Source organism: Sinohyriopsis cumingii, chromosome 15 (assembly GCF_028554795.1).
Source record: "Sinohyriopsis cumingii isolate HCF-2022 chromosome 15, ASM2855479v2, whole genome shotgun sequence".
Lineage (NCBI taxonomy): Eukaryota > Metazoa > Mollusca > Bivalvia > Unionida > Unionidae > Sinohyriopsis > Sinohyriopsis cumingii.
Window position 1 is genome coordinate 4,114,528 of NC_142975.1, and position 13,337 is coordinate 4,127,864.

Below are 13,337 nucleotides of genomic sequence, written 5' to 3' on the forward strand. Positions count from 1 at the left end.
TATACATACATACATACATACATACATACGTACGTACTATCGTCCCATGTGGAAATCCTTTACTGTGGTATTTTACGGAAAAGAAAAGAATGAATGCAGAAAAGAGTTAAACACAAAAATGGAAACTAGCAAGCAAGAGAGAAATATGGAAAAACGAAAGAACGAAAACAGAAAGAAATAAAAAGGTAAAAGATAAAATAGATATGAAATACAGTGACAAATCTCTGAAACAAGAATGAGGATGAAAGAAAGAAGAAATATAGAACTAGCATGATAAAGGGAGAAATATGAAGCATTGTAGCGAATTCGGATCATTGTTGCTATGTTGGTTTATATCTAAAGAGCAATGACCTTGCTTTCTAGAAAAAAGTACGCATCGTCCTCTAAAATGAGAAGATTATACTCCCGGGCAAGTCCATAAATAAGTCGTTTACGGTCCTCTGTGTAGCACATTCCCGTCGGATTTCCGCCGTTCGGAACACAGTACAAGAACTTCATTTTCCTGTTGGAATTCGTTGAGTTGTCCTTAAGGGCTCTGGAAAACTCCTCAGGAATCAATCCATTTTCGTCCGTCTCTATGGGTACTAACTGGCATCGGTAGGGCAATGCCTTTTATAAATAGACAATATTTGTAACGGCATCGTTCACATGAAACCTACAACCGCAAAAGTACCATGCACCTTAAGAAATAAAGAAAACAAAACTCGATGAATAATTGTTTTGATTGGCTTGACCTTACTTGAAGAGGTTATATTAAGAAGACGACGAAAGAACAATTACAAAAGAGCGGGTAGGTTAATCAATGATAGATCTTGTCTCAATCGTGTTTTTATAAATAATCATTTAAGGGATGTGATAATTGTGCTGGGACATTTCAACATAATAAACTGACTGGCATCATTTGCAAAATACCGTAAAAATAAATGAATACTTTCCTGCACCGATGGCAGTTCGTTTTATGATGTAAATTTTTTAAAAAAGTTTACGGCAAGAGTGTGGTATTTCGTTACGTGTTTAGGCTCAAATAAACAGTAACACAAGAAAGAATGAAAACAACAAGATTTGAAAAATATAATAATTTATTTCCCTGGAAAAATTCTGTAAAAATGAAGAAGAAAAAATATGAACTTACGGGTTTTAAAAATCAAATCCAAAAATAATCCAAGAATAATCCACGAATAAAATTTAGTAATCCTGATAATAAAATGTTCTAATGATTTCAAGTTCTAGTCCCGACGAAGAATCCAAGATGGAAGACGATGACGTATGCTGTAATATGTAGTGGTGAAGCCTACAGTTCCCTGTTAAAACAAGAAATATCATTCCGGTTTTGGAAATCTGGATAAATTTCTAAAAGAGCTGTCTTTGTTCAAGAATTTGACATGAGCACTCGCATTTTCCAGAATAAATTTTTTAAAATCCTTTTGAATCCAAGTAATGTGAAATAACTCCAAACAGTATAACATACAACTTCCAGTGTTAGAGCCCAACTGAGAATATCTCTCCAAAACTAAGAATATTTCGTGTTCTAAAATGGAAACGTGGGTTCACGTAAACAAGGTCCAGATCCTCGTCGAAATTATTTACTTGTTAAAATATACACGTGCACCCAGTGTGGCCCTGACGAAAACCAATCATTTTACTCTAAGAAATAAAATTAAAATATTGTGTACATCTTAAACACGTAGTCCCATCATGGCCTCGACAACAACCAATCGTTTTAAAATAAAAATAGAACGTATTTACGTGGTTGCTACTAATTTTGAATCAAGGTCAGGTTCTAGGTCAACACCTGGTGTTTACTAAAACGAATAAGGTCAAACTTTCCGGAAAAGGTAGCATCTCTAGTAAATAAATTTACATTACAATAGCATGTAAGGAAAAATAAAAAAATAATTTAAAACTGACAAACAAACAATTAAATTGAAATAAATATATATTAAATCAGTAACAATTAAATCAAATATACATGACAATGGAAATCGACTAATTAGCCAGACGCCCTCGTGATGGTCATTTAAGAATCTTTAAAGAGAAGTTTAACAAATTATTCACGACAAGGGAATGAAAATAAACTAACAAGGTGAACTCCACTGCGACCTCTCGTGAATGAATGAATTAACAAATGAAGGAACACATGTTTGCTGACTTTCTTACTGCTGCTAGGAAACCAGAATAAGCTGGGCTTTCTGTAAACACGATGTTACCTTCATCCACCAGCGTTTCCACAATCTTTTGAGGAAGGACATGGAATGAAATTTAAAGAATAGATGTCACTCAAGAAAAAAAATGAGAGTATTTTATAAACAATTTACCTACCTATCCACTTTTAAATTCACATTCCACAAAAACAAATTTGATTCTTAACAATTGAGAAGGGAGGGGTGGTAGTGGTTGTGGGTTAGGGTTAGGGTTAGGGTGGAGGGGTGGTAGTGGTTGTGGGTTAGGGTTAGTGTTAGGGTGGAGGGGTGGTAGTGGTTGTGGGTTAGGGTTAGGGTTATGGTGGAGGGGTGGTAGTGGTTGTGCTCTAAAGAGAACAATGCTAAAATGTGTAGTATAAACAAATTTGATTAACTCACAAATGGGAGGAATATATTTCTAAGAGAATTTACACTTTATCAAGAAAATTAAATCAGAAAAAACAAAACGTATTATAAAAATCGACATATTTTCATAAGGAAAATACGAACGAGAGAATTTGAAAGGACGTCAAAACGTAACACTTTATCAATTGTTTGATTTCAAGTCGATCATATTTCCTAAAAAATATGAAATATATTTAGTTTAAATATATGTATCTTCTGTCTTCTACTTCTTCTCTTCGAGTAATTACTTGCTGTATATTGAGAGAGATAAAGAGAGAGAGAGAGATAAAGAGAGAGAGATAGAGAGAGAGATAAAGAAAGAGAGAGAGAAAGAGAGAGAGAGAGATAAAGAGAGAGAGAAAGAGAGATAGAGAAAGAGAGAGAGAGAAAGAGAGATAAAGAGAGAGAGAGATAGAGAGATAAAGAGAGAGAGTCACGGAAAGAGAGAGAGAGGTAAAGAGAGAGAGATAAAGAGAGAGGAAGAGACATAAAGATAGAGAGAGATAAAAAGAGAGAGATAAAGAGAGAGAGATACAGAGAGAGAAAGAGAGACAGATAAAGAGAGAGAGATAAAGAAAGATAAAGAGAGAGAGATAGAGAGAGAGAAAGAGAGAAAGAGAAAGAGAGAGAGATAAAGAGAGAGAGATAAAGAGAGAGAGATAAAGAGAGAAAGAGAGATAAAGCAGCAGGAAGGGCGAACAGACCAAGGATATCCGACAAAATAAAGGCTTCTACGAAAACTTAGTTCGAAGAAGGGCTGATTTCCCAAATAAAAGTCTTCTACGAGCCTATTATTTTTTGCTACGACCAATATAGGTAGGGCCCTCCCTGCTTCTACCATAAAAAAAAAAAAATATTTTATAAAATTAACCTTGATCAAGGAATGCGAACAGACCAAGGCCATTTTCCAAAATAAAGGCTTCTACGAAAACTTAGTTCGAAGAAGGGCCGATTTTCATAAATAAAGGCTTCTACGAGCTATTAATTTTGCTTCTAATATTATATGTAACCAACTATAGGTCGGGCCCTCCCTGCTGCTATAGTAGTTTTATTTTTTATTTATAAATTTATTAATCAGAAAACAAACAGACCAAGGTCTTTTTTTATCAAAATATTCTGTCTAGACCAATTCGATATCTTGTTTTAGAATAAACATAAATTTACGGTTACGAATCCATAAGGAACAGATTGAGCTCGAGAAGCAGCAGGGGGGGCGAATCGGACATTTTGTCCAATCGTTATTTTGCTTAATTATTACTTTCTGCAACTCAACGATCTAGTGTCGTCAGCGCCTGGTAAAAAAAAAACGACGACGTCGTTGGGGGATCGTCCAATCGTCATTTGGTTTAATTAACACCTTCTGCGCGTCGATCCCCAGCGTCGTCAGCGTCCGGTAAGCACATCGACGACCGCGTCGATGTCATCGCCCCCCCTGCTGCTATGATCTTACAAACAGAGTGATCACTAACTCCTCCTCTTGTAAATCAATTAGGTTATTTGACTGATCGGTAATTCTAAAATTAATTCTCGTTAAAAACCGATTATGGCATCGCATATAGACCGGATTAATCGGACTCTCAATGATCAAAAATCCCGGAGGGGCTGTTGGTGAAAATGAATAAAGGATATATCCCTGTTGAGCTTGATTTGATTGCTTGGTATCTACCTGGTAACTCCCTTCGATAACATCACACACTAGATTAATCGCTATCACCGATGCAATATTTACGTTGTATGGAGCAATATGCCTACCACCATCTCCGTTATCGTGTTTGAGGATATAAGTTGATGGACCGAGAAAATCATTAAGAGACTTTCTTAATTCTGGCGCGTTGTATCCTGGAAACTTGAAATCGGGTAAATCGGCTTCTGTGATATTATACTCGGTTAGGAATTTTTGTTTATCATTATCGCTTCTATCGGATATCATTTTAACTAATCGTTCATTGATATATTCCATGTCTGATATAAGTTGATTTAACACCTCAACGTGTTTTCGTGCTTTTGTCTCCCGTAGCTGTTCTAGTTGTGATTGGTAAATACGATTAATCTCGCTAAAAATATCAGTGATATCATTTAAATTAACTGTTAATGTGACGACCGATTCAGGGGTTTTGTCATGATGAAACTCCCACTTCATGGTATTTCCGTCTTGAAATATAAACCAACTGGGTAATAACATGCTTTTTATAATAAATAATTTATCTCGATAACTGGTAATAATTTCATGATACGATTTCTCATTCGTGTGCAAGTCCGCGGGGTTTTCCTTAGGCCATCCTAGTATGGTTCTTATTGAACTGTTATAAATATCAACCATACACCCCGGTGTGCTTATTTCAATCGTCGACGATAACGTCGGTTCATGAACCGTAATAGCGATTTTTGATTCTTTTCCTGTGATCGATTTTATCCTGCGTTGAAATTCTTTATTGATTTGTTCTATTTGGTATGACCCAGTTGGTATTGTAACCTCATTCCAGTCTGGGGTCCCATCGGGCTTATTTGTCCATGCAAAAACCAGCGAGTTATTAGGTTGTTGTCCGTTAAATGCGTCCGCTCGGATATTAGGCCAACTGTGATATACTCGCAATTTTGCCAGCGCTATTTCCTTCACTGGAACCGGCGATGGGAAGTTCACACTGAATTCGGGTTTCGTTGACGTTATTGATATCATATTTGTTTGTACCGGAGTGGTGTTCTCCGCGATCCGCTGAAGTAATTGAGACCCTTCGGGGTTCAGCGACATTATTATTATTCGTTGTCTTTAGTGTCTAATTTCAACAACCAGGTGGTTCCGGCTTCCAGTTGAAAATCCTCGATTTTTGACATCGCGGAGCTATACAACTGGACCATCGTGGAGAATTCAACATCGGATACGAACAAATTATCAATCGATAACGAGATCAACCCGGATAATTTCGAGTACGCGTCGGATACTATTTGATGTTTTACTGTATACTCGTTGAGTTTTTTCTGAAAACACGATGATATCTTCCTAGTGATTGCGTTGGCGACTCCAGCAACTGTTGTCATCGCGGAGACAGCGATTGGAACAGCGATCGGGGCTATCGTGGTCACCGTGGAAAAAATAACACCGGCGCCAGCTACTATACCCGACACCGAGTACACGACCGCGTCGATGGCGGTTATTTTACGACGGTATTTTTTTATTTTTGCACGGTATTGTTCGGAAAGCGTTTTCAAGTTCGCGGAAAATTCTTTTGCGGTATCGAATCGATATTGATGTGACGTTGGTGATACCTCTGATTCAATTTCCTTGGTGGTCATTTTTATTTTAAAAGAGCTAGTGTTTTTAATTACTTAGATTCGCTACAAATTCCACATACCATGTAATGTTTGCCCCGGCTAGATTTCTATCAACGGCATAAATTGTAAACAGTTCAGTTGCGTTCTTGTCTATAATTGTTGATATTGTATTGTTAAACCCGGATGAACTCGACGATAATATATTAAACTGCATCATTGAAACCAGTGTCAATCGATAAATACCCTTAACAGTTGCGGTGATATCTACTGTATTCTGTGTAGGAGTCCAATCGAATGATCCATGCCGAATTGTGTATACTGTGTTGATGATGTTCTCATGAGGGGTTTTTATTTTTTCGAATTGCTCTGCTACTCTCGGTAGTCCGTCTTTAATCGTTTCAACATCAGTTCTGATTATTCCTACTTCCCGCCAATGCGCGTCTATATTATTCTTGTTTGCTGCAACATTAGTTTTGATTGTTTCTATTTCCCGTGTAGTCTCGGTTATACTTTTTTTGTTCGCTGCAACATCAAGTTTGATTGTTTCTATTTCATATGTATGCACGTCTATACCTTTTTTATTCGCTGCAACATCAGTTTTAATTAATCCTATTCCCCGCCAATACGCGTCTACATTTTTTTTGTTCGCTTCAATATCAGTTTTGATTGTTCCTATTTCCTGTGTATGCGCGTCCGCACTCTTTTTGTTCGCTTCAATATCAGTTTTGATTGTTCCTATTTCCTGTGTATGCGCGTCCATATTATTTATGATCGTTGTAACATCAGTTTTGATTGTTTCTATTTTCCGTCCATGCGAGTCTACATTATTTATGATCGTTGCAACATTAGCGCCAATTATTTCTATTTCCCGTTCATGCACGTCTACACTCCTTTTGTTCGTTGCAACATCAGTTTTGATTGTTTTTATTTCCTGTCCATACGCAGTGATATCATTTATAGTTATTGTGATTTCATCCGGTTTGGTATTTTTTTTACCAAAGAATTTATCAAAGTTGTCATCGATCCTGTTAACATTTTTTCGCAACGGGGGTAAATTGGCCGACAGCGCTATAGGTTCCGAAATAGCATTTGTTATTATTACAAAATTCGGTTCGATTGCCGTCGGGGGTCCCCAAAAAAATCTTTCGACAATGTCTCGCATTTCGCCGACGTGCGTTATTATCGACCTGAACTGTTCTCCATGCAAGTTAAATTCACCACGTAAACCCTTTAACGAATCCGACACGGATATATAATTGTTGCCAAGTGTACTTATTTTTCCATTTATCGTCAAGATGGATTCACCTGATTTAAGTCGTCCGTCATCGGTATACAACACGATAGTGTTCTCGGCGGCATCACGCTGTCGTATTAAAACGTCATCCAGCGACACATTACTGGATTTCAATTTACCCTGGCGGTCTTGAAATACAACTATTTCGCCCGGGTCAACACTTGTTAAATTCAACGTATCAGCGATTTCATCCTCAATTAGTTTTTTTATGTCGGCGGCGGCCGTTTCCGTGGATTCTTTCAGCGCCGAAACCGGTCGTCCCCAAATATCAATCATTATTATTGTAAATGTTATTCTCTAAAATCCGTTGAGCTTCTACGACCCCACTAGTGTATTCGTTTACAACCACATGAGGTGGTTTCCGCGATGATGAAATCGCCGCGAGTACGTTCAATACCTCACGGCCACATATCGGCGGGTCACTCAATTGCTGTGTTGGCAGCGTGGAATAAAAAACCCGGGCTGAACACGCCCGGATATATCGCATGAACTCTTTCGGCGGGGCTAACCCGTATGAATCAAAATAGACGATTGCACGCGGATCAATCGCGTATGCAACCCAATGAGTTCCCGCTCCGGAGGACCCATCGAGGTTAATTATGCCTGTTTCAGTATTCCTTGGGGCCGCCGGTAATTGATCCCTCATAAAAACACCTCTGAAGTTTTTTATCGCTAACGCGTTTGCGGCGTCTATTAAATCAAAATTAGACATTGGAGTCATAGACTCAGGAGTCATTGACTCCCGAGTCAATAAACGGTTCCCGGTAGTCTTAGACCCTTCCCCGAGTACCATGAATACGGGGTTCCCGGTAGTCTTAGACCCTTTCCGGCCACGGATCGTTTTTTTTTATAGCCTTTCCCGGTTGCCTTCTTCAATGCCATTCCCGCCGCGGTACCAACGGCTCCTAACGCCGCCGCCTTAGCCACTGCTGGTGCGGCCGCGGCAATCAACGCTGGAATCGCAGCTAACAGCGGAAATATCCCACCGGTCTTTTCCATGTTTTTAATTGCTGCGGCGGAAAAATCTATTTGAACACCCTTTTTATTCTTCATCGCATCATTGAAATGTTTTATTTGACGCGCCGTCAACGATATCTTATGATTACCACCCGCCATCTGTGACGGCTTCAGCGTTATTGCGGTCCCGCATTGTTTAGCCGACTTTGATCGTAATTTCTTGACTTGACCATCAGTCAACTCTACACTGACGACACTATACGACATTTTATTGTAAACGCGTTTTGTGCTTTCAATTACATGTTTTCCACTGGCGCATCAACGATTCTCATTCGTCCACCAACACCTTCTAGCAGCATTGATTTATCGCTGAGAATGACAGCAACCGCTCTGTAATTAACACCACCCGGGGGGGCTATACGAGCTCGGAAGTGTATATCAACGACGGATTGTCTCGTTAAATCAAGATGTTCCAGCGAAAAATAATAAATCGGATACTGGTTTTTAAAATCAAGTTGTGATATTTGCAAACCAGTGTCGACGTTTTGATCACGACTCATATACGACAGCAATCGATGATACACACGTGCGATATGGTTGTCGCCGTAATTAAGCTGTATATCCTCGGATGGTTCCTGTTGTCCGTTTATTCTCAGCGAAACATCCCTGACTCCTAATTGATCAAATATCATATGGCTGTGTTCTTGACTGCCCAATCGTTCCCTATTCTGTAGCGCTATGAATATATGACGCGGGGCTGAAACACCCTGTTTTGATGCCAGGTGCCATGTAAACGTATCGGCGACGTTATCCTCTTTAGCATCAGTTGTTACCGCTAGCCAACTCAACAGCGATTTCCCTCCCTGTTCCATAAATGCTAACAATCGTGCTTCCGTGGTAACTGATGGAGTCAGCACCGGCATCCACAATGCCATTTTAGTTAAAACGACTTTACCGGCAGCGACGCCAGCAGCACGCCATATTGCATTGTTATCATCGCCCCTTCGCGTCAGCGCGATTGTATGCTTAGCCCCATAGATAACCTTCCTGACATTTCTGCAGAATCCAAATATGTGATGGAGTGGAATCGCGCATGAAAACTGTCGGCGTGGTCTTTGCAACATCCCTACTCGTGTTGCAAACCCTAGATTAAAATTATCGTTAGTACTTTTTATGATATTGAACTCAGCGCCCGGTCTTGCTCTGCGGTCTGGGTTGGCTGATTCAGCCTGTGGGTCAGTTGAGGTATCTCTTTCCACCAGCACGTTGATGTACTGAAGATGGTCAGCGTTATTGGTGGAGTCCTTTGCGAACATTATAGATGGGCCCGCCGATCTTGTATAATCATCTGAATACCTCGCTAACCCAATTATCGTCGTTGCAACATCAACCTCGCGTTCTATTGATTCAATTTCTCGCCCGTCAATAAGATATCTAGCGCTCTCAAATAACGCCATGATACCGTTGTTGACGAAGCCAACTCGAACACGATGGTCATTTGCGTATGGTGCATTATCGGCGGCATTTGTCACGAGTTCTCCCTCAATTTCGATAAACGCTTCACACGGCAGAAAGTATTTACTGGTATCTTGGACTTGAAGTTCAATTCGCGATCGTAGGTCAGGTTGCGCTGCATAATAAGAATAATATTGATAATCACGGACAGAATCATCCCTGCGCACTGGGGCATCCATATCAAACGCGGGATCAGCGGTACGCGCAAACATTCTATTATTTATCATGTTGATGTTTTCAATTGCGATTTTTTCGTCGTAAATTCTTTGAATTTAAACCACTCCCCGCTATCGCGTTCATGAGCGCGTTGGTTGCCGCATCGGCTGATGGCGAAGTCGCCAACGACTGAGTCGTCGCCAACGACTCTAATTTTTCTTCCACGGCGTTATTTATTACTTTACTGACATTTGCAGGCATCACTGTCGTTGATGGCATTACCGGTGGTTTCTGTTTTTTTCTCTTAGATTTCACCAACGACATTAGTTTGTCTCGCGCGGCAGAAAACGCCCTTCCGGCAACATCTCCAATAACACTAATTCCCTTATCACGAATAACATCAATAGCCTTCATTCCTAATTGTTTGGCTAACGGCGCTACTTTTGGAGCCATTCTTGTAAATAACCCCGCAATGGTGCTACCGAGACCATCTCCATAGTACGCGCGGTAAACAGGCAATCGCGAGTTTACCACGTAGACGAGTACTGGTTTATCGTGGTTGTAGTGTATGATCATCCTTATTAAAAACACCAGTTTTCCAATTAATCATCCACGAGCTCGTCTATGAGCGTTCGATATGCATTAATGTCCATAATACCGCCTGCAAATAACCGCTTGCAAATATCAGCGGCCTCATTGATTATTTCCGTAGAGTTATTTCCGGCTCGTTTTCCTCCGATTAGTACCTCTAGCCGTGATATATCACTGAGAACACTATTAGGGCAGGTAACGCCGTAGGATTCTTTACCAACAGGGTATCCTTTTCCTTTTTTTGGCGTTCTACTCTTAACTTTCTCGAGGAATTTATCGTAATCGGGATCACCACGATGTGGTAATGCTTCTCTATGTTTATTCGCTAAATACACTATTCTTGCCCAGTTCTCCGTCGAGGTTATTTTTTTCTTGTAACCTTCATTGATATACTCATCTCGAATGTTCTTAGTTGATGTTGTAGCAACAAAATTAACTAATTCTTCATCGTCGTCGATGTCTCTAATTTGATCTATTGCGGACTTTTTAAGAACATTACGGGGTATATTTCCCTCTTTCTTTTTTTCTTTCGATGTTTCTTCGGGTGTTTCTTCGGGTATTTCTTCTTCTGGTTCTTTCGCAGTAGCACCTAATTCTTCCTCGTCGGCCATTGTAACATAAGGTTCTTGTGGTTCGGTTATAGCGAGTGGTGGTGGCCTCCGTGTAGTAGCAGCCGCTATTTTTGCAGGGAGTGTTTCTAAGGACCTTTTTGTTTGTTTTGTCTCTGCCGCTATCTTTTCAAGCGCACCAAGAACGGGTACAGTTGCCGCTGTAACATCCTTAGTCGCTTTAGTTACCGGGGCAAAGAGTTGTTAGCTTCCAACAGCAAAATCGGTTTGCATTTGTTGTCGCGTTTGAAGTTTCTCTCTCACTCTGTCTCGTAACGGTATAAACTTTTTAAGCGCTGCTAGCCGCTCTCTGGATAGCCGAGTAGTAAGTGATTCACCTACCATTATTGTAAATTGATCCGCAATTTTCTAATTTTCCGCCGAGTGTACCATCGGGGGCTCCACGGAGTTTTCGTCTATAATCCTTCTAATGTTTTTGATCTTACTAGAAATCTCCCGGCGTCGTTCATAAACACGTCCGAGTTTTTTTCGTATTATTTCAACGGCAGTGAATAGTCCAATGAATGCATTTGCGTCATTGTGGTACAGGTTCTCATTAATCGTATGTTGTAATCGTTTTATAAAAAATACTCGCGGGCCAGGGTAAAACGCCCCCGTTTCGACTGTTCGTTAATAATCTCATAATCGGATAATATTTTTTCACTGTCGAGACCATCAGATAATTCAATTCCTTGATTTTTTAATTTTGAAATCTCAGTTAATATATTATTGATGTCTTGGGAATCCATATTCTTATAAACATCTTATTTCTAATATCAAAAATTTTAATAAAATTTAAGTTAAAATTTAATAAAAGTTAAGTTTAATAAAATTATTGGGGGTCATTTTTGACTCCGTTTTTTGTATGGACAGTACAATGCCGTAAATCTCCACTCGAGTGTTGTGGCAGATTACAGGCATACATGGACAGTACAATGCCGTAAATCTCCACTCGAGTGTTGTGGCAGATTACAGGCATACATGGACAGTACAATGCCGTAAATCTCCACTCGAGTGTTGTGGCAGATTACAGGCATACATATATACTTAATTAAGGACATTCACATCTTGGAACCCCAAACATACATCTCCGGGAGGGAGGCCTAGGGTGACAAACGTCATCGTAGACCGCCCAGAAGATATGCTTGGGGACATCACTACATGTACTTAATTAAGGATGAATATATTTACAATGAAATGATTGATGGATGATGGGACGGCACAAGACAGCACAAACATAAAACGGCGGGGCGGAACTCTACGGCCAATTCAACCAATCAAAAGCAACCCAATTAAATTAACCCGGTTGCATGAACAAAAGACAACCACACGCCCGGGTCAAGAGCGTGGGTTAGTTTTGATTAGTTGAATTGGCTTTCGAAAGCCCCAGGCTTATAACGAGTCATCTTATATATAAAGTGACTAATACAGCGGCGTCAGTCACAATGTGTGTGTTAATTTGAATTCCCTTGAATCGTTGAATCCTTAAATACTTATTAATGGTGTTTCACGGCATTTAAATGAAACCAAATACTCAAATAAAACATTAAAAAAAAGAATACAGCTGTTAGATAACAGCGTGTATTTCATTAGTTTTCATCGTAAAATGATTAATTAATCGCAACATTAATTGGACTTCAAGGGACATAACTCTTGTCATGCGACGCTATCACAAAACGAGTTATCTCCCTTTGATGTTATATATGAAAATCGAATTCTGTGACCCGTCTTTTTTGAGATCGCTGTTTGATATACTCGTTCTGCTACTCTTCGTATTGAGGCGATACAAATGTCAAAATATTTTCCTGCCTCATTCATCGACTGAAATATTTTTTCCTCGTGAGTTGTTGTATCAAATGACTTTACGGGTTTTGCTTTCTTTGAGTATTTACCAGTTTCCCCTTTTTTGGTATTTTGACTTTGCGAGATAGCTTGCAAGTTTGTAAGAGAATTATCAGTCTTATTATTATTAATATGATCAATAACAAGCCCATTCTCGATTAATCCGTTAAATGCTTCAAATACCGCCCTATGAACAAAATACTTCTTTTTTCCGACACCAAACATCAAATACCCCTGATTATTTTTCCATCCAACCGGCTTCTTCAGTCTGCGGTTTCTAACAATGCCGTCGCGAGATGTCTCGTAATTAACAAACACAGGGTGAGGTCTGAACTCTTGGTCCATTTGTATAATAATACTACTTGTCTAATTCATTATTTGGTTTAATTATAAACCTTTCAATGTAGTCTTGAGGAGTTTTGATGATTTTGTCCTTGACTGAGTCAAGGACGGAGTCGGCGGTGGGGTCAATGACGGCGTTTTTAATTCGTTTATCGTAATAACGCTTTAACTCTCTGT

General features: G+C 39.5%; 2 protein-coding genes across 2 annotated transcripts in view; both read right to left on the minus strand.

Moving 5' to 3' along the window:
• LOC149781143 (kynurenine/alpha-aminoadipate aminotransferase, mitochondrial-like) overlaps positions 1-603 on the minus strand; it is a 50,812-nt gene extending 50,209 nt beyond the window's left edge. Inside the window, exon 1 of the mRNA XM_089934717.1 lies at positions 352-603. Coding sequence (XP_089790843.1) covers positions 352-498 — 147 coding nt within the window. The 5' untranslated portion in view covers positions 499-603. The remainder of the gene's footprint in view (positions 1-351) is intronic.
• LOC149781141 (kynurenine/alpha-aminoadipate aminotransferase, mitochondrial-like) overlaps positions 1-13,337 on the minus strand; it is a 292,699-nt gene that overhangs the window by 242,945 nt on the left and 36,417 nt on the right. The window lies entirely within an intron of this gene.